The sequence below is a fragment of the Rhyacophila brunnea genome, unplaced genomic scaffold (assembly GCF_057557595.1).
Source record: "Rhyacophila brunnea isolate RB1 unplaced genomic scaffold, BYU_Rbru_1.0 scaffold_1, whole genome shotgun sequence".
Classification (NCBI taxonomy): Eukaryota; Metazoa; Arthropoda; class Insecta; order Trichoptera; family Rhyacophilidae; genus Rhyacophila; species Rhyacophila brunnea.
In genome coordinates this window covers 33,857,252-33,881,205 of record NW_028232751.1, presented here as the reverse complement: position 1 = coordinate 33,881,205, position 23,954 = coordinate 33,857,252, and the positions used below count along the sequence as shown (strand labels likewise).

Genomic DNA, 23,954 nt, shown 5'->3' with positions numbered 1-23,954 from the left:
AAGATAACCCAAATTTTTCTTTTCAATCTTTAATATATAACACGTTCACCCATTATCGTGAGCAACGATTTTATAATCAACGTCTTCAAGAAAGTTTTGGCAAATTAGTATCAATTATCAATTACAACATTGTCAACTTTACTATGTTAACAAAAAGATATTTTGCAAAATTCTGAAAGTTTTCATTGATTTTTTTTCACCAATGTCTAGAGCGGCCGCCTTCTAGAGTAGTGTTTCTCAACCGGTGATCCGCAGAAATTTTATGGTGTTCCGCGAATTTTTGGAGCCCAAATGCCTATGTCAATATAATTCTAATAAAATCTTCAAAACCCGTGTACCTGAGTCTGTGCATTGTATTCTTGTTCTTTAAATAGATTATTAGTTTTTCGTGACAAAATCAACCGCGATCAGATGTTTCACTTACGCTATAATACTGCTGAATTGCTATGGCAATCTATAGATTAATAATCCCTTCATGGAAGACATAAATTCATATGTATTTAATACTAAAGAGAAAGAAAACCTAATCGAGTTATCTTCTGATGTCTGGTGTCCAGATATAAAATTAAAAAAAACATTGATTCAATTTTGAAAGCCACTGGAGGAGGAATATCCATCTCTTAGTTACAAAGCCATAAAATCATTATCCTCATTTTCAACTACATATCCATGCGAGAAGACTTTTTCGGCCATGTCAATCATAAAAATAAAACAAAGAAACCGAATAGATGTAAATGCAGCGTTTCGTCTCTATGAAACAATGCTGAAGCCACGGATATGAAATATAGCAAAAAAGCATTCGACAACTGACCGAATTAATTTTTTAAGCCATTTCTCAAAACTCCAGAGTTTCTATTATTAAATATCTATTTACTGATTGTTATGAAAATTCAGATCGTACTAAGTATATAAATATTTTTTTTTCTGCGTTGGCTATCCGCAAAACGTTTCTGCTATTTTCAGTGGTCCGCATCTGGAAAAAGGTTGAGAAACACCTATAGTATAGACAATAGAAATTTGTTGTTTACTCTTGTTTTAAAAGAGAAAGGTTGAATATGTCGGAACAATCAAAGATTTGTAGTGAGTATCACAAAAGGAATGCATTTCAGGTAGTCATTCAATTTTTTCTTTCAAAATCATACAAGATAACATTTAAAGCCGAGCCACACCGGGCGACTCTGGTCTCGAGACCAGTCGCCGAGACCAGATCAGAGTACCTATATACGGTGGAACTACGGGATGCTGGTAAGACCTGGAATGAAGACCGACGAGCGACAGGGATTCTGGGAGGCGCCGTGTGGTGTCCATATGTTCAACTATGGGGCGGATATGGCCGAAAAAGAAGTATTAATAATATGTGGTACTTTAACATTTTTTTCTGATTTATACACTTCCATCAACATTTCACCCAAAGCGAAAAAAAGTACTTCTCGAACAAACATTTAGATTGTAATAAAAGTGTTCGTTATTTCTTAGGTACAAATTATAATAAATTTTGTTTTTAAAATATCATCTTATTTATTAAATTTATACAATCTAAAAATATCACAAAAACCATGAATATATTTTATAATAAATTTGTATTTTTTTACTACGCTATTTTTGATTATATTAAGAACATAATATTGTTGCTTTATTTTTAAATGTTATTACGTACAATAATTCCATTTAAACTTTGCTGTAAAAAAAAAACTTTTCATACTATTCAAATAGTTGCCAGTATTTCCAATGATGGTTTTCTTTTTCACCTATCGATAATTTATTATATTTTTAATAAACAAAATTATTGAGAGAGAAAGAAAAGAGTTGTTTTATATTTTGAAACCAAATAGTTTACGAGTAAAAGAATATTAATTAATATTTTCGTTCGGGCTCCAGAATTTTGAGAATCCTGGGCGTTTTATATCTGAGTTCCGTCCTGTTGGAAAATGTTCGAGATTGACCTGGAACTAACTTAATTTAGCGATCCTAGTAATCCTATTTATTACCACTTTTATTCGTTGTACCCTATTTTTATAAAATAAGGTTTTTTTCAACATCTTTTACAGTGAGACAAACAAAAACAATTAAGTTTATTTTATTTAAGTAAGTATTAACAAAAATTACTAACAAAATGTATGCCAATAGGTACAATGAAAATCATGTTTTTATAATATTGAGTAAATCTATAAAAATGACTATCCCAAACATTTATTTAACTTTATGAATGATTTATTACTCCATTCACTAATCAAATGTGATTTAAAACCATATCCGGAAATTTGTACGTAAATCGTTCACCGCAGGACACTTATTCGTGCTCCGCAGTACGTGAAACATGAGTTCGTGCAACATTTTATCAAATGACGAGCTCACCGAGCTGAACATTTCACCGTGGAATACATTTGTATGTATTCTACAACATGTGGCGCTAGTTTGCTGTTCCAATTAGATTCAATACGAATATTATGAGATGTCTACTATTAAGTACTGGTTTTAAATAATTTAATTTTGAAACTACATAAATATAATTAAAATATGAAAGTATTTCTAATTTAGTTACCTACTTATTATCTTCCGTCTTCCCTTATATGTGATGGTTTAAGTGTTATATTTTTACATGAATATAATGTGTTACTTCGAAATTGTAAATAAATAATATTATATTTCTTTACCTTCGTAAAAGAAGTCGATATGTCATTTTTTCCAGTACAAACGATTCTTTAATGCCTTTCAAAGTCATTAATTGATAATTTTAATAACAATATGCACTATAGAGTTCTATGTTGTTTTAATACAATTAAATAATTTGGAAAAGACTAAAAAATAAAGCAATTTTTGAACATTTTTAAGAACTTTTCAACACTTAACTTAGTATTGGCACATATTTTACCAAGATCCAGATTTATAATTCCATTTGTAATATAGATATCATGTAAGTATTGATAATTGACGATTTTTATAAGTACTTATATTATGAAGTGCACTTAATGGTAACTATAAAAACAGCTATTTATTGGTGGGAATTAGGAAAACCTTTTATTAGGTAGGTAATTAAAATAAAACACAACAATGAGTAGTTAGTGTTTATTCCACAATTCACACATGGATATTATAGGTTAGCCTATAATCCTGAGATATTGGTATCATTTCAGTAACGTTTATCATGTATTTTACTTATAATTTGTAAGTATACAAAAACTAATAATACTCCCATGGTGGCTGAGTTGGTAAAGCGATCGTCTATCAAAAAGTGGGATCGATCAATCTAGCGTAAAGACCCAATGTGTCGTGGCAAGTGATTATTTCTAGTGTGTATATGCATGAGATGTTATATTCTGTATGATCAACATATTATAGAATATTACATTGTCCTAATCTATTGATTAAAAGTGGAATAAGTACTACAAAAAAATTGCGTTTTATTAAATAAAAACAACAATACAATGCAGTTCCACCATGAATTGACAGTTAACAAAATGAAAGGAATGTAACATTCTCAAATCTTGGGTCTTATTCATTGAAAAAAAAATAGTTTATTATAATTTTTATAATACGTACGCATTGATTTAATAATACATTCTGTTTACTGTGGGAAACACTGAAACACATACATATAATTAAAAAACCAATAACGAATGTAGTAAGTATTTTGAAATCAAGCAATACCCAAATTACAAATCCGTTTTATTTTGGTGGAATCTAGTGACACTAAACTGACTGACTAAACAATATATTCATTCAAGACAAATGTGTCCAGATGGTTAAAAGGTATACACTTTCTCGAGCGTTCCCTTGTTCATATTGTGTGCACAAAAAAGACCGTTTTAGAAATTAATATCATTAAAAAAACATTTTTACGTACGATATGGCTCTAATTATAATATACTTACCTATCTACCTATTTTCTGCTGTGTCCCTTGTATTACGATGGTTTTATTACGTTCTTTTAAGTAAGTAAGTATTATATTTTTACATGAATATTTAAAATTTCCTTATACTTATATTTGTAAATAAATAATATTATATTATGTTTACAATTCATTGTGTATACCTACTAGGTTTATTGGTATTTTGTATTGAGAATGGGAGCTATTTATAATAACCATATAGTATATTAGTCTATGGTACATAATACCTACGTAATACACATTAATGGTATTAACTATCAAGTTTAGTATTAGTACAACACAACAATAATATTTAGGTACCTAATGTTTATATCTATAGATAAGTTAACTGAAATTACAAATATACCTAATGCTAATTTAAATCTATTACCGTTTTATCTATGAACGTACATTTTATAATATTTTTATAATAACTTAACATGTGTACCTAGTCCATCATAATGCAGTTTACAAATTAAAATCATTTCTTGTCGAATACGTTAAACATTTAAGTTAAAAAAAATACGAAACACTAACTTCTTTATAAGTAGCTACAACTTACAGCTTACAGCTAATCATAGATTCAGCTATTATTATACCATTTCTCTCAATTGATTTGGAAGTTGACACGAGATCTGTAACTTAACTAAGACCCTCATGCAAAATTTATATGTATGAGAAACATTTTTTTAAATACCTAATATTTTTCTTGATCATTTTAGAAAATGTATGTACCTACCTACACGAGAAATTTTTATTCAAATGTTTAGATCAGTGGGCCTATTTTATACTTATCGACCGCTAAAATAATAAAGTGATAAATATTATCAAACTTAGGGTAGGTTTGTATCAAAGTATTAGCACTTATTGCAACAATTACAATAAGATGTTTGTAATATTGTTGCAATAAATGCTATATTTTAACAGCAGCAAGGGAGGTGCTGTTATACTATAGCATACAAACCTACCCTAAGTTTGATAATCATCATCATCAGCCTGAATCTATCCACTGCTAGATGAAGGCCTCTTCAAGCTGCTTCCACTTCTCTCGGTCCTGTGCGTTGCTTTGCCACGTACTTCCGCAGAACTTGATCATTTCATCGATCCAGCGGCCTCTAGGTCTACCTTGCGGACGTTTTGTACTTCTTGGATACCACTAGATGACTATATTTGTCCAACGATTGTCTCTTCTTTGAGCTATGTGTCCAGTCCATCTCCATTTAAGGCTTTTAATAAACTCTATTCCATCGCAAACCTTTGTCTGCTTCCTTATCCACTCATTCCTCTTTTTGTCCTTTCGCCTTATGCCCAGCATGCACCTCTCTATACCACGTTGTGCTACTGTTCTCTAAGTTTTTGGATCTCTCTTTTACTTAGGGTCCATGTTTCACACGCATATGTGATCACGGGAAGCACACACTGGTTGAACACTTTGCGCTCTAGGCACAGTAGAAGGTCACTTTTGAATACGTAATTCAGGCGGCCAAAAGCACTCCAGCCTAGTTTTACTCTGCGAACAATTTCATCAAATATACATCCATGTATGGACACTTGTTGTCCCAGATAGATGTAGCTGTTTACCTGTTCGAGCTGAGTTTGATAATATTTATCACTTTATCACTTTAGCGGTCGATAAGTATAGAATAGACCATGGCCCCCACAAAGGGGGGGCTGACAGGACTCTAGCCTAGGGGCCCGGCCTCAGGGGGGGCGGCGTGGCGGGTCACCCAGATAAATGAGATAAACATACATAGTAAATTTTCTCTAATAGTAATTTTACTTCAACATTATTACCATTTTAAAATTATATTATTAAATTATATTAATTATATTAATTATATTAATTTATAATTTTGAAACTCGACAACTCCATAACTTTATTCGATATGTTAAAAAATCGCTAAAAATACACTAAATTTTATTTGACCTCGAATATCATTTGGAAAACGCCACTATAGAGCGTCAGACTGCGTTTTAACCTTAGCGATATGTAGGGGGCCCGCCAAAGATCCTGGCCTGGGGGCCCGCTTCAGGATGTGGTGTTCATGGAATAGACCCACAGATACGTATCAGTTAATTAATACAATTAATTACCTACCTATATTATGAGACGTAAATGATGTTACTTCTTTATTTTAGTAATGTTTATAATGTACTTATTAAATTGTTATTTCTTTGTCTTGTCGATTTTTAAGACCAAAATATAAACTTGAATTATTTTGTATATATACAACCAGTGGGTCTATTCTATACTTATCGAACACTAAATTGATAAATAGTATCAAACTTAGGGTAGGTTTGTATCAAAATATTAGCACTTATTGTAACAATTACACGAAGCCGGTTTTTATTGTTGCAATAAGTGCGATATTTTAACAGCAGCAAGATAGGTGCTGTTAAAATATAGCACTTATTGCAACAATAAAAACCGGCTTCGTGTAATTGTTACAATAAGTGCTAATATTTTGATACAAACCTACCCTAAGTTTGATAATATTTTTCACTTTATCACTTTAGCGGTCGATAAGCATAGAATAGACCCACTGGATACCTTTAGAATTACATACTTATATACGTGCGTTACTATGGAAATCAACATGAATGTCAAAATGAAATTTTAGTATTATTTCTATCAAATACAAATTTTTGATCGTTTAAGCCAGTCAAGTCAAGTTTATATGATTCAACAGAAAATTTAAAAACGTTGTATATAAAAAGTTCTTTTTATTACTTTTACTTTATATTGTAATTTATTATATATTCTATTTATACATGAATATTATAGGTTAACCGAAATAGCATTATTTACTTCAGTATTGTAAATACATAATAATATTATATATCTGGACTTTTGGTAAAAGAAGTACCTATGTCGATGTCATGTTTCCAATCTATGTGTTTCCAGTACAAGCGATTGTTTAATACCTTTCAGACTTGTTAATTGATAATTTTAACAATAATGATGCAGTATAGATTTTCTTGTTGTTTTTAATACAAGTAAATAATTTAGACAAGACTAAAAAATAAAGCAAGTTTTGAACATTTTTAAGAACTTTTCAACAGTTAACTTAGTACATATTTGACAATTTTGAAGTACATATTACAAATATGGCAATACCTACTTTAATTTAAAAAATAAATTATTTTACCTATGTATATAGATAAATGCTATTATTTAATTCATTTAGGATAATATTGATCTTTATATATCAAGTACGCAGTACCTACCAACATGTCCTAAATATAATTAAAAAATCAATAACTCATGTAGTGTTTTGAAATAAATCAATTACAAATCCGTTGAATTTTGGTGGAATCTTCTGAGACTGCATTTAATAAAAAAGAAAAAAGACGTATCCAGATGGTAATGATTTCATATATAAATTATGGTCAGTTTATTGTGTAGGTGGGTCCTTTAACTTTCATGTGCTTTTATTATTGTGTGCACAAAAAACATTAGGCCACTGTAACATACTTACCTAATATTATCCGGAGTTAGGGTTTATAAATAAATGTACCTACCTATATAGATAAATGGTGTTATTTAATTCATTTTGAATACTACAATACAAAACTACATAAATAATATAGGTACCTATACGATATAATTGTATTTATAATATACTTACCTAACAATTGTCTGCTGTGTGCCCCTTGTATTACGATGGTTTTATTACGTACTTTTAAGTGTTATATTTTGACATGAATTTTGTAGCTTACCTAACCGAAATTAAAACTAGATTATATTGTAAGTACATAAATAATATTACTACATTATTTTACAATACATTATGACGTATACCTACTATATTGGTATTTTTTATTGATAATTGAAGCTATTTATAGGATAAGTAATACCTGTGTAGAATATTAGTCTATGGTAATAGCTACGTAATGGCCATTAAGAGGATCCTTATACTAGCAGAGGCACCTAGCGGAAAAATACGAAGCTTGCAATTTGAGACATTTTTTTGATAATTTACAATTTGAACTGTATTATTGTTGTTTGATTTAATAAAACGCATTTTTTTGTAGTACTTATTCCACTTTAACAAATTTTATTTTAAGTATGGTCCCAATATTGAGGCTTGATTTGGTATGAATAAAAAGGATTTCAAGTTATACTTACATATTTATATTTTTATAAAAATCGATGTTTTTTAAAATAAATATAAAAAATATTAAAACGATGAGTTGGTTAAAAATCTACACGGTAAAAATTGAAAACTTAAACTAAATTTTAATAATAAATATATGCCCATAAATGAAATGTAATAATAACGTTACTCGTGACATAAATCTGTAACAAATTCACATTTTTTACAAATGTTTATCTTTGACTTTAAAAAAATCTTTCTAATGTTTTCAGATACATATTTAATATTTTACTTAATATTTTTCGTATTTATTTTAGATAATAATTTATGTTCGTTATTGTAAAAATTTTCGGAAAAATATTTTTTTTTATTCAAATGTTCATCTTATACTTTATGCAGTCATCAAATGTTTAAAATAAATATACAGGATAATAAAGTTTCAAAATTATATAAGTAAATAGATTATCTACAACGTTTAAGGAATGTCCAGGATCATGCTTTGAAAAAAAGCTCTATTTTGACCCACGCTGAGCACGTCTGCCCTTAAGGCGAAGTCTTCACTGAGCCTTTTTTAAAGAAGCACCTAGCGGAAAAATACGAAGCTTGCAATTTGAGACATTTTTTTGATAATTTACAATTTCAACTGTATTAATGAATAAATATGTATCTGAAAACATTAAAAATAAAAATATTTTTTATTTTAAGTCAAAGACAAACTTACAATTGTAAAAAATGTAATAAAATGTGAATTTGTTCTATCGGACCGCACTCTATTATAACATATATTTTATGGTCATATTTATTATTAAAATTTAGTTTATTAAGTTTTCTAAGCATCACTTAAGCGATTTTTGACTAATTCATAGTTTTAATATTTTTTATATCTATTTTAAAAAACATCGATTTTTATAAAAAATATAAATGTGTATAACTTGAAATCCTTTTTATTTAAGTATATCAAATCAATTATTTTTATAAATATAAATAAAATATTTATAGTAATATAAATAAAAAGGATTTCAAGTTATACACATTTATATTTTTTATAAAAATCGATGTTTTTTAAAATAGATATAAAAAATATTAAAACTATGAATTAGTCAAAAATCGCTTAAGTGATGCTTAGAAAACTTAATAAACTAAATTTTAATAATAAATATGAACATAAAATATATGTAATAATAGGGTGCGGTCCGATAGAACAAATTCACATTTTATTACATTTTTTACAATTGTAAGTTTGTCTTTGACTTAAAATTAAAAATATTTTTATTTTTAATGTTTTCAGATACATATTTATTCATTAATACAGTTGAAATTGTAAATTATCAAAAAAATGTCTCAAATTGCAAGCTTCGTATTTTTCCGCTAGGTGCCTCTTTTAAAAAGGCTCAGTGAAGACTTCGCCTTAAGTAGAAAAGATGGTTCTGTGTGTTGTATTCAAATGTGGTAGCCGTACGGTACTGTTCGGTTATACGGAATACAGCGGAAAACACAGTTTGAAAATAGCCGATAAACTAGATTATTTGTTAGGTTAACCTAACCAAACCTTACCTAACCTTACCTAACCTAACCTAACGCAACCTAACCTAACCTAAACTAACCCAAACTAATAAATAATCCAGTTTATCGGGTATTTTCAAAATGCGTTTTCCGCTGTATTCCGTATAACCGAACAGTACCAATAGAAAAATATATTTTAATTCTGAGCATCTTGTGCGAGCACTTTGGGCGAGCACTAGCGAAATGGTCTATGGTCTCGAACATTTGTACACGAATGCGTTCGCTCGCCCATAAACCAAACGCACGGCACGCAGCTTCATTTAGAAATGCAATGGGTGGCGTCGTCTAGATGTATATTATAGTCTAAGATATACACCGCCGATTACAAACTGACATGCCAACTGAAACTTCAACTGAACGGACAACTTTAATTTATTAAATGTAACAAAGATAGCTAATATTATTATTGCTATCGAGTTTTAACATAAGAATTGTCTCAATATACATTCAATATATAACAATATGTAAAACAGTAAGCAGTAAATAAACTTTCATTAGTAATAATATTAATAATATGTCTGTCTCGTATCTTCTACAATATAGGTATGACATATCCAGTATAGGGTAAGTATATAAGATAACAGGAATAATCTTCGGAAGAGTGTTATGCCACCCAGACTTTACCGGATGTTATGTGTAGCTTTTACATAATAAAGTATTTTAAAATAAATTATTTATTTGCTTGAAACATAATATTTTTATTAGTTTAAAAATTAAATTACAATTTAAAACATCATACACGGGCACGCTACTGCACAAATGTTGTAAATCATGGGCATTCCCAGTAACCTCTCTAGACCCAAAGGCTTACTTGGGTTAATTGAACATTTAATCTCGTTCAGCTGAGTCAAAATACAATATTATTGAATTATTATCATAGGTCAGTGTTTCACATGCAAAATATGTCAGCTTTGTTAGCACACATTGGTTAAATATTTTACACTTTAGTCACAGTTTATAGTCCGCATTTGCAGAAAATATTCCGGAAAAATAAGAAGTGGCTTGTAAATGTGTATGTTGGATATAACGCGTTGGGCTAATGCGCCGGATATGTGGCTAAATGTTGTCATAGACTGATAAAATAAAGGCGTTAAATGACTGTATTTATACCCGCCGGATCGATTAGCTCTCCAAGTTCGGCAGTAGTATGTGACAACGAAACATTATGGAATAAACTATAAGTACTACTATAATTGGGCGTCATGGCATGATGTAGTATTAATACTATTTACTATTTCTTTGTTTTTAAATGTCATGTTGTGAACATCTTAAATTTATAACTATGATAAAATGCACCAGTAGCCTCATGCTGAGTACCTCCGCTACACGAAAGTACATTGGAACATGTATATGTCTGAGAGCAATTGAAGACACATATCCACATTCCAATGCACTTCCATGTAGCGGAGGTACCTACTCAGCATTTATCCACTAACCAAATATTTTGTTCAAAATTGATTTTTTTACCCAGTCTCTCAAAATTTTACCGACCTCTGATGTAGATAGTGTTTGTTACTTTTTAAAATTCAATTAAACCCTAAATTTTTGAGTAAAATTATATATCAATAAATAAATAAATTTTGTGAATTTTGATTTTTTATTAATTCATCATGGGCACTTCTGAATCGATTATAACCGCAGTATGGCAAAGATGAATTTTGGTTTAATACAATAATTAAATTATAATTATCATGTGGCATATGAGACACAGCACCGCTATCTTTAGAAAACTAAAGCCTGCGCATAACGTTTTGCACAAGCAACGAGTGGTCCACTTTTCACCTGCCAAAATCAGATCCCAGATTGCTTGACATATTGATTCGCCCTTTCTCGTTTCAAATTGAATTATAAAAAAATCTCAAATCAAATGTATTAACTATCAGTGTTGTTAATAAATAATATACATTCCTGTTATGGTTACCGGTGGTACTCGTAATATCCATTTCCAAAAAATATGTAGTATTGATCTATGCATTACATTTGTAGAAGTTAATGCTAGTATATTATTTATCATGTAACTTATCTATTCAAATCAATCCATTCCCTGTCTGAACACGCCAGACGCGTCAGTATGAGCACTCTATAGAACAATGACAGGTAATGACAGTTCATACATAGACAACAAAGGGAGGGGCGGAAAAAGTAGGACCAGTCGTTATTCTACTTGAGTCGGCAGTGGACACAGACGAATCGCATACGTTTTCATCAACCTAATCCACTGTAATATTAATAGACTCAGGTAAAGGCTTATTTTGTTTTGTTACGCCAAAAAAGTATAACTTCTAAATCGCGTACATAAGTACACACATCGATTTTTTATCGTCAATTTTAGTCTAGTATTCACTCATTAACGCATATTATGTCTTACTAAGGTTAGAAAAATTGAAAACCTAATAAACTAAATTTTAATAATAAATATAACCATAAAATATAATATAATAATAACGTAACTGGTGAATTAAATATGTAACAAATTCACATTTTTTTTTACAATTTTAAGTTTATCTTTGACTTAAAAATATTTTTTTTACTGTTTTCAGATACATATTTATTAATTATTACCTACTGTTGAAATCGTAAATGATCAAAAAAATGTTTAAAATTGCATGGTTCGTATTTTTCTGCTAGGTGCTTCTGTAGGTACAATCCTTTCCCTTTTAACGTATATTACCTTACTATTATAACCTTACTAAGGTTAAAAATTAGTAATTTAAGAAATACACATTAGTAATACAATTAAAATAATACAAATATTAAAAAAATATAAAAATATATGTCGGAAGTTGGATTCGAACCCACGCCAACAGAATTTTTAAAAATTACTGCAGTCTTAGACCGTGAAAAAATATAATAAAATGTTCCCAAGCGGTCACCCATCCAAGTACTATCCGCGCCTAATGTTGCTTATGCGTCAATTACATTGAGCTTCTTCACGAGCTGTTTGTTGGCGAATTTACAATCTGCCTGTAAAGTCACCCAGTGTAATCATCGAACAAGCTAACAAGTAGGTTGTAAACACTCTACCGAGAAAAGTTGAAAGCCGGTCAACTTTACACGCTACACGCCGGCGTGTGGGCCTACTGCGTCTGCGCAGTAGAGCGCAGTAGCAACCTCCCGGTAAAAAAACGAACTACGTTCTGTCAAAATAATCGCTGGCTTGTGGCTTCTCAGCGAATGGAAAGTTTTGTGTGTAATCATCAAATCGCAGTAGCTGAATCGCCCGCTTTTAAATTCGCCAACAAACAGCTCGTAAAGAAGCTCAATGTAATTGACGCTTTAACTTCGATGAGCGGACGACAATCTTTGAGACCCGTCGGCTAGCGTGCTCGTCGCGATGACGTGAAAAATTGTGATAAAATAGTAATAGTAATATTTCTGCGTTACACTTGAATTTCCATACATTAGATACATGTTAAAAATGACCTAGTAGAGACCTTCATCGAGCAGTCGATAAATCCCACCCGATGATGATTATAACGCTAAATATATTTTTATTGCACATGACGGGAGGTGCGAGCCTTGATGTTAAACAGAAGAAAGTGGTGCAACCTTGTGCTTGTTGTGTGCTCAAATTCTGGACAGGGAGCAATAGTTGTAGTAGTAAGTGATGGTATGCCTAATTGATGCATTGTTGTTTTTTTCTACTGTAGATATACGTTGAATAAAATAGTCTCTATATATTTACACATAAATCATATATATATATATATATTTATTTTCTAAGTATCCAGAGACTTTTGGAGATATATTATGCTGATACGATGATAATACATTCTGTTCGGATTTGGGGGTCTTTCTTTCAAAAAACTGTTATTTTTGGTAATGATGCTATCGATCTGATTCAATCGATTCGGCGATACAGTCTTCATAATGGGTGTCCAAATGTAAATGTAAAAAAACACGCATCGTTGATTTACTTTCAGAGATAATTGAATTTAAACAATCAATTATCACTCGCGATTTCACGTTGTCGAAGTGTATTTTTTAACATGTTCTCACACAGAGTATTATTGATTGTTATCTGTGTAATAAATATTGTGAAAAAATACTATATATCTAAATATTTTACCTAATTATATACAACCAATATTTTACTGGTACGTTTACACTTAAAATAGTAAAATAACAAGTAGTGGAAATAAACGGAAAAATTGCTAAAAATATGATTCAAGGAATCGCTGCTAATATCATTTTTAGAGAGAAATATCTAATTTCGAAAAAAAACAGTAGAATTAAATAAAAATAATGTCCTGCTTTACTCATTCTTTTTGGTTGTAATTGATGAGATTATAAACAATTATGATTGTGATATTTACAAAGGTTTTTTTTATATACACGACAACACTTAGATGTTTTTTCCACGAGTATTATATTTTGACGTTAATTAATAAACAATTGAACATGTTTAACACATTATTATTCTATTTTAAGTCACACGATTACCTTGTTCTCTCGTTACATTGGTGAGAGGACCTTCATATATATTCGGGAAGAATAACTACAGCTCATGATAAGTATTTGTGGAGAGATATTCTGGATTATTATGGAACCAATACTGATGATAATCTGTCAGCGTTGTTCATTATGTCAAACTTTAATAACACTATACAGTAGTGGGTTTAGATACGTGGATATCAGAGGCACTGACTGATTTTAAAGCCACCTATGATAAAAGATATCATAAATTCTATCTAGCAAAAAAAAATTGAGTGTTTATATTACAGACACAGTTGATGTTAGTTACAGGGATTTTGTAATACTTTGGTAATTATAATATAATCAATTTATGAAGACGGTTTCGAGGTCCCTCTTATATCTTCTGACTAATCGATTGCGCTATATGCGTCAAGGAAAACCGCTGAAATCATTATAATTTACATATTATGTAGGTAATCAAATGGATGTAGCTCTCAATTCCAGAAATAAATTCACCTCATGCTACCTGCTTAATACCTCAAGTTGAATAACAGATCCTTAAATCCAGACACAATATCTTTCCAGGCTCGTTTATGATGGGTTAAAAATGCATTTGGTATGTTTTTCCATCTTTTATTTAATAAAAAAATATTATATATATTTTTTTGAATTAATAAATTAATGTTTACATTACGTATTACGGTCTCCGGAAATTGTACGTACAGTTGGCTGAATTACAATTAACCATGAGGTGTTATAGCAGGAATCGATTGCCGTATAGTATTGAGATCAAATTCATGTTTAAATAGAACTATTTAAAAATGTAATAAAACCATTGGAATACAAGGGAAAGACAAAAGGCAATAGATAGGTAAGTTAATTAGAAGTACAGTAATTTCATACCAATTATATAAAATTATAGTACGTAGTCATAAGTATCAATTCGCAGTATCAAATTGAATCTAAAATTGTAACATTACTGTGAGTAATGCTCCACGACCAAGGTGCCATTTTTTTATCTCAATTCAATACAGCCATCTCTTTTCGGTACAGCAGGTCACGGTGAATGGCAACATATGTACAATTTACATGAAGTCACATACAGTTATCAGCCCGCCCGCATATAGCACGCCATTTTTTTTATGGATTTACTGTTTTCATCGTTTTCCTGCAAACTTCGTAATTTGGAAACTCTACATAGGATATTAAGGTACCTACTCAGGTTTAATATTTAAATTAAGGTCCGATTCTGGGAAGGAAAACCTAGAACAACTACACGGTACAGTACAGTAGGTATACGAAAAGATTCGAAAATCTGTCTATGAATAGAATGACACTTATAATTCATGATAGAGGGAAAAAATAAAAAAATCAACGAAAACGTGTGACAAATGTGTGTGATTTTTTTTATTTTCTCAAGTAGGACAGATTTAAGGTCATGCCTAAGGGTCAAACTTTTTCATCTGGTCCTGTATAAAAAAAATGTGGAAATACGCATCGTTAAATAAACGAATGGTGGACAAAAATAATAGAAGGTTTTTGTTTTTACCTCGATTGAGAAAAATACGTTTTTTTTATTATTACTTACCCACTTTACCTTTCTGATTAATCTATGATTAAATTTAATTTATTTACATCTTCTGTTTTTATTTAACTATCTGCGCGAACTTGCAATTATTATTTTCAATGGTTTTCTCTTTTTATTCTTCAGTAGAAAGCCATGATAATTAAATATTTTTTCGTTCCGTAGGCCGTACAGCTAGGGATTGCATCACCGGTATTCAATTATTAATCGATACCGAAATACTGGTTTCAAATATCAAAAATACCGGTATTTTCAGTATTAAGAAAGCATTCACGTTTATCTTTTTCGAAAATGAAATTAATGTTTATTTTTATTAAGGTTTTCATTACTTACCTACCTATTGTATGTCCAATTTAGCGTATAAGTTGTATACTGCCAAAACGCAAATATATTGACCAACAAAAGTTAAATAACAAATTCTCTCAAATATACTTATAGAATTGGCGCGAAGGATGAATATATTTCGAAATAGAAAACATTCGTAGCAAATATTTCCAATTATTCTATAACTATTGATCCAACGTTGATAGTACATCCATCAAACGTTGAGAGTGATTTTCTTACACCCGGACTTATAGTATTTGTAAAAATTAGCAGTTTTAAAATAATATAATCTATACATATTTATAAAGGTCAACATAATAAATGTGGGTAGGTACTCTAGATTGCTATAAATAGTATTTTAATAGTTATATTTATTAATAGGTACTTCTTTTTTTCTATTATGTTTTCACGAATACCGGTATTCACTAAGAAATACCGAACTACCGGTATTGATAATAATATATTCATTCGGTATTGCAATCGCTACGTACGACGAAGTGTTGGTTAATATACATCGTTCTTTCTTGTGGACTATTAATATTTTCACTTTCAAAAAGCCTCTCCAAATTAGCATCATCTCATCTGATCACATAGCAAATGAACTCCTTGATTATTCAAATGGATAGCAATATTGTTTACCTAATACAAAATTTATCAAACTTCTTAATTGACGCAACTGGTTTTAATTTAAAAACAAAATAGTACAAATAATGTAATATAAATAGCAACATCCTTCATTTGTTATAAATATATATAAAGCCATGTCAATTCAAACAAAAACGATATTAGTAATTAATAATAAGACACACAGCCTAATTATAATCTTGTTAATTGCTTTATTTCCATAAAATAGTATTACATTTTTTTACATTTCTTTAAAAATTACTTTTGCGCTATATTACATAGATTTTCTATTGAGTGTTTCATCGGCTCTTCATCTATTTCCATATCACACTTACTCTGAAAAAATAAATACATTATTAAACTAATCATAATAATATGTATAATCCATATTCATTTTTGGAATCTTGTAATAAAAATAATATTAAAAAAACATTCATTAAGGGGGGACATGCTCGTCGAAGGTCAAAATTGAGTTTTTATTGTATATTCAAACCATGATCCTGGACACTCCTTAAACGTTGTAGATGATCTATTTATATAATTTTGAAGCCTTATTATCCTTTATAGTTATTTTAAACATTTGATGACTGCATGAAGTATTTTTGTTACATAAAATAGTATTCTTTTAAACCTCTCGCTCTAATGTTTTAGAATATAGTCATATTTCGGTACATAACTGTGCAGTGGTGTTAAGATTTTTTACATTTATTAATTTTTAAACGCATTTATAAAACCATTAGCATAATTTATTACGAGATAATTTTTGTAAAATATTCACGATAAAAAATTATATTGATAATCTCTGTGATCCCAAATTTGACAAGAATTAGGCATTTTATTATTCAAAAAATCGGCAAGATTAACACATTTCAAGATGATTCTAAAGATATTTATTATAAGCTATGTCTTTGACCATTCAAGTGTGATAAACATCTTATGAATAATGATTGCTTTATAATAATTATTGACCTAAGAATAAGGTAGTGTTTTTTTGAAATACGCCATTTCTTTTGTCATTCCCTAGTGGTTAAGCTACAACATACGGCCGTAGCCATAAATTGACAAACTATAATTGAAGTAGGGAGTAAAATGATATTGACGCGCGTGTTTGAACATGTACCGTTTAAAAAAAAATAAAAAAAAATTCGGTTAAGTACATGTTCAAACACGCGCGTTAACATAATTTTACTCCTTACTTTAATTATAGTTTGTCGTTTTATGGCTACGGCCGTATGTTGTAGCTTAACTACTAGGGAATGACAAAAGAAATGGCGTATTTCAAAAAAACACTACCTTATTCTTAGGTCAATAATTCTTATAAAGCAATCATTATTCATAAGATTTTTATCACACTTGAATGGTCAAAGACATAGCTTATAATAAATATCTTTAGAATCATCTTCAAATGTGTTAATCTTGCCGATTTTTTTAATAATAAAATGCCTAATTCTTGTCAAATTTGGGATCACAGAGATTATCAAAATAATTTTTTATCGTGAATATTTTACAAAAATTATCTCGTAATAAATTATACTAATGGTTTTATAAATGCGTTTAAAAATTATTAAATGTAAAAAATCTTAACACCACTGCACAGTTTTGTACCGAAATATGACTATATTCTAAAACATTAGAGCGAGAGGTTTAAAAGAATACTATTTTATGTAACAAAAATACTTCATGCAGTCATCAAATGTTTAAAATAACAATAAAGGATAATAAGGCTTCAAAATTATATAAATAGATTATCTACAACGTTTAAGGAGTGTCCAGGATCATGGTTTGAAAATACAATAAAAACTCAATTTTGACCTTCGACGAGCATGTCCCCCCTTAAACAAATTATACTTTTTAGAAGTAGTAATTATTCCCTATTTTAAGAAATTATAAAACAACGTTCATCTATATTTACTCCAAGTAAGTAAAATATATCGATATTCATAGCAATTTGGTTATACAGACACATAATTAGTATCATCAATGGTGTGATAGTTCTATTTTTGGATAACAAACCATTGATGTTTCTTATTTCTAAAATAGTTACAAAAGACCCATGAACTGGCATTTAAATAAAAAATGGTAATATTTTATTTTAAGTCTGAAAAATCCAAATTTTCAATTACTGCCGTAATAATATAAATAGTTTATTTTATTAAGCATTCACAAATATCTTTCATTCTACCTATACTATGATTGACGAGGCATTTACTTAGTAGATAACATTATAGTATTCTCTAAGTGAGAAGGATTTAATCCACAGCTCACCTATATAGTAGTGAAGTAGGTAATGAAATTTTTGACTTTAATTATCTTAAAAAGTATTAAGTACTAGGAATTAGTATTATTATGAAAGCGGCGTCATTGAATGGATAGACGGAATTTTCAAGACGATTAACAAAAAAGATAGACCAGCAGCATACGGCTATATTATACAAATTTTCGAGCCAAAAATGTACCAATTTTTTAATTTAACCATAATCTTTGTATTATTATCAAAAAACAATATAACACCACACCGTAAAAACTATTTGACGGTAATTGTTACTTAAATATATATTATAAAGAATGCCTCATAAAACAAACAAAATTCGAACAGTTTAAATAAATTCTACAAATAAAAAATCATTGGGGAGCTTTTAAATTAAATATTATGTTTTAAATCGTTTGTTATGAAAAAACTATTTAGAAGTAATAATTTCAAAGAACTGTTTATTTTATGAAGTTACTTTAACTTAGTTAAGTTCATTTTTGAAACAGATTGGAATTTAATTATAAGTACATTAAAAATATAAAAACTAACGGCAGATGTGCATATATTTAGTAGGGAATTACTGAAAGTGACGCGATTGATATAAATGATTATAGTCGTAAAATTATCAGTAGGTAAAGATATTTCACATATTGCAACGCTCTTTAGTGATTAAATTCACAAACTATCAACTCAAACTGTCAAAATTAAACATCAGCTGTTTTGTAGACGGGTCTTAGTATATTTATAATTTTATAGTAGATTGGCAAGGTGTAATTATTATACAGGCAGGTCTTAACTTTACTCTTGCCTTAATTCTTATTTAATAAAAATCATTTATGTTTAAATGTTTTGAGTGGCTTTCACTTCAGTGTTTTTTTTACAGATTTTTTAGTGAGAAACAGGTAAAAATATGAAATATAATATTTTATTGAAAATATGGATATTCGTATTTTTAGAGGCATTTTTTTCAGTTTGTAACTAGTAACCTCGCGACTAGTTTGTAGCGTATCTAGTGATTAATCATGAATGCGTTGTAAACTGTTTAAAAACTAATCCTTACTAGTACCTCTATTTAAATACAATAGGTGTGATGTGCAAGCTACTGTTTGGTAATTTAAATTTCCGCCGTGTCTTCTTTCAGTAGCTCCATAGGCAAATACTCTCATTTTTTGACAACTTACGAGTACGTTTTCCATATTAATATCTCCTCTTAGTATACTTTCTCTGTGAAGGGATTCTTGGTAACACATCAAAATGTTGTCTTTTGTCAGGCGAGGTTTTCGACAGTGCGAATGTTGATCAGGTAAGAATCTGTGAATTGCCGGAGTCAAAAGATCTCTATGAACCTAAAAAATAAATTATTAAGCCAATAGGACAATTTTTAACTTACCAGGAAAGCTATTTGAATTGATAATATTATCAGATTTTTGTTCGCTAGGAATAGAAATATAGGCGTAAGGAATTGTTGTGATCTCATCATGGAATATCTCATGATGACGCAATTTTGGGACTAATCTAATCCCGTAAATGCCTAATACATTTTCGTTATAATGAAGTCAACATGTTTGGTTGCAACCTTATATATATATTGTTCGTAATTTATCTGTGACGCATAAGAGAAAATATATGAAAAATGTGTAAGAGTGAGCGAGGCAGTGAAAAGTGTATTAACTGGGATAAGGTAAAAAGACGATACACCCTAACTCTAAGTCTAAATTTGAAAAACAGACTACCACGAAAATAAAGGAATCGTTTATTTTAATCGGGTCGTGAAAGAAAACAAACGATAAGATACTCTCCTAACAGTTTCACAGATGGTTTAAAAGTCTAAGTGTGATTTTAATCAAAATAATTTAATAATCCGAACTAGATCACATCTAAGAATGTTGAAAGCTGTTGGCACTGTCACTTGGTAGATTTTGTAAAGAAATTTTTATATTATTACACTCCATAAAATAAATTGATAATAATAATAATATTGAAATTTTATAGAATCACTTCATATGGTTCTCTATTTTACCTCGAGATTTGTATTCATGTTCAGTAATAATTTTATTATTATAATATTGTTGTCGATATCGTCTTTACGTGATAGCGCAAACAATTCTTATAACAAATGTTTTCGAATAATCAGCAAGTTACAGCGATCGTCTACGGGTATTTACACGACGTTATTTTTTCTAAATTTTATATAATATTTCAAGCACAAAATTTAAAAAAAAATGTATATTATATTACATCTACCAATATTAGAACAGTCATTTTGGCTATTTTCAAAAAAAAAATCAACTAATTGAAGTTATATTTGGCCTATTTTTGTTCTTCGAATTTTGACGAGAAATCGAAGTCGCACATTGTGCTAAAATACGCCCTTATATGATATATAACCGTATTTTTTTTTGCATCACCACTAGTTATCAAAAATGAGTATAGCTTTTGTTTACAGGAATCTAATCTGCCATTCATACGAACATTCCACATATATGTAATGCTTGAAACCGACCGTTGTTGCAATAGTGCACATACTGACTACAATCATACCACCAGATATCCATGGAGAAGTATCCACCGATGTTCAAATATGTGATGATATCGAATATATAGATACAATAATTTATTTAATCTATTATTTGAACATACACGATGCAATCATCTCTAAAATCGAGAAAGAGAAAGAGTACCAGTTCTCAATGGTACCAGACGAGAAGCAGGACTTATCAGTTAGAAGGAAAATGGAGCAAATATGAATCAGATTAACTACTAAGACCAATAACAATATAACAAAGTTGGGATATTGCGATGATCCTTCAATCTGCGGAATACGTGATGACCTGTCTTTTTGTTTTAACCATCTGCACCATCGATGACATGTTTGAAGCCAATGATGCGACCATGACGGTGACCAAGGCATCATTGGGAATAGTCTAGGTTCATTTTTTGCACGGACATGACAGAAGAATTTTTAAACTTGATTAATTCAAAACTAATGAGCAACGGCTGCAAAAATTTCGATATCTCCAATTTAATTTGGTAATCGATTTTGAGTCAGAATCTAAAATACAATATTCCTGAAAACACCCATCATCTTAGATAAATACTTTATGAAGACAAGTTGAACATATTCGGAATCAATTAAATTCGGTTCACTGTCGTTAGTGAGAGAAGTAAGTACGGCACGAGATACTAGACGGAGTTTAGCACCGTGACCTTGTACATGACCTATGTTCCAAACCTAAAGAAACCACGTCAAAAAAAGCAGTCATTATTTAGAAATATCAAGTAAATACCTAATATAAGAGACACTCTACAGATATTGCATATATAAAATGGAACCTTCTTTGCTTTCCCCATTAACATCACTGAAAGCTCCAGTTTATATAAGTGCCATTTTTTTTAGATAACACTCTTTTCAAATTCATATCTTTTTGCACAAGCAACGAGTGATCCACTGTTCAGCTGTCAAAATCAGATCCCAGATTGCTTGACATATTGATTCGCCCTTTCTCGTTTCAAATTGAAGTATAAAAAATTCTCAAATCAAATATTATATTAACTATCAGTGTTTTTTATGAATAATATACATTCCTGTTATTCATCAGAGTTGTCAAAGTCAGACTAGTTCTTTACACAAAAACCGGTGGTAATATCGATATCCAAAAAATATGTAGTATTGATATACGCATTACATTATTATAGATGGTGTTTTAATGCTAGTGGTGTATTATTTATCATGTAACTCATCTATCCAAATAAAACCAATCCCTGTGTGAACACGACAGACGCCCCAGTATGAGCACTATATAGAACAATGACAGGTCATCCATAGACAACAACGGGAAGGGCGGAAAAAGTAGGACCAGTCGTTGCGAATGTATCGGCTTTCTACTTGAGTTGACAATAGTTGCTTTCATCTTAATAAAAGAAGGGTAAGTATGTTTATTATCTACCTCATTACTTTTCAATTTAAGTAAACTATTGTTAAAATGGTTTTTGAAAATTGAATTTTATTTGATAATTCTAATATAGTTTTAGTATGTATTTAGTTTTGTTTCTGTAAAATCGCATTAATAAATATTTGAAACAGATTTTGAATTTTGTGATAATAGTATGTAGATGACAAGACCTAACATGTTATATTTCATCTAACGTATCGGAGAATAAATATGATACCTACCCATATATGAGGAAATGAGTTGGATTATCATGACCAGAATTTGATTCAAGCAAAGATTTAAAAAATACCTTAAATAAATACACTAAAAAACGAAGAAGAATAAGAAGCTTAGATGATTTATTTTCTCGTGACAAAATATTTTTCATTAAGTGGTTATTACTTACTGTAACCTATTTAATTAGGTATGTAATAAAATAATCCTTGATCACAAAAAGTATTCCATTAAAAATATTAGAAATATAAAAATATTGTCGATCCTCGTTATAGAATAATAATAAATATTTTTTTCAATAAATATCAATATTGTCAGTAAATCATAAATTTGTATTGTCGTATAAGTATAACTTTAATTACATAAAACAGTTTAATGAGAATTTCGATCAATATGCTAAAACCCATGAATAATCCAATCTACTTTTAAAAAATGTAATCTTTTGAAGAAAAAAAATGGGACTTGGGAATAGGAGCAAATATATATTTTGTATAATTAATATTTTTAAACTTTTCATTTGACCGTCTCGTTCACAGGTCACACATTAAGGCCGGACGTGCTCACCTGGTGCTACCTAACCGATTTTTTTTTAAACGGTACATGTTCAAATACGCGCGTTAACATCATTTTATTCCCTACTTCAATTATAGTTTGTCAATTTACGGCTACGGCTGTATGTTGTAGCTTAACCACTGGGGAATGCTAAAAGAAATGGCGTATTGAAAAAAAGACTACCCTATTCTTACGTCAATAATTATTATAAAAGAATCAATATTCGTAGGATATTTATCACAATTAAATAGTCAAAGACATAGCTTATATTAAGTATCTTTAGAATTATCTTCAAATGTGTTAATCTTGCCCATTTTTTGAATAATAAAATGCCTAATTCTTGTCAAATTTGGGATCACAGAGATTATCAATATACTATTTTATTGTAAATATTTCACTATAATAATGTCGACATAAATTTTACTGGTGGTTTTATAAATGCGTTTAAAAATAATAAATGTAAAAAATCTTAACACCACTGCACATTTATGTACTGAAATATGACTA

The 23,954-nt window shown here is 29.7% G+C and overlaps 1 protein-coding gene across 1 annotated transcript in view; it reads right to left on the bottom strand.

Annotated features, from left to right (window-relative positions):
- Positions 1-16,668: 16,668 nt before the first annotated feature.
- The window catches only part of LOC147079702 (sodium-coupled monocarboxylate transporter 2-like), a 98,453-nt gene continuing 91,167 nt past the window's right edge, over positions 16,669-23,954 (bottom strand). Inside the window, exons 12-13 of the mRNA XM_085944527.1 lie at positions 19,911-20,075; positions 16,669-16,814 (exon numbers count right to left, since the gene is read on the bottom strand). Coding sequence (XP_085800653.1) covers positions 16,737-16,814; positions 19,911-20,075 — 243 coding nt within the window. The 3' untranslated portion in view covers positions 16,669-16,736. The remainder of the gene's footprint in view (positions 16,815-19,910; positions 20,076-23,954) is intronic.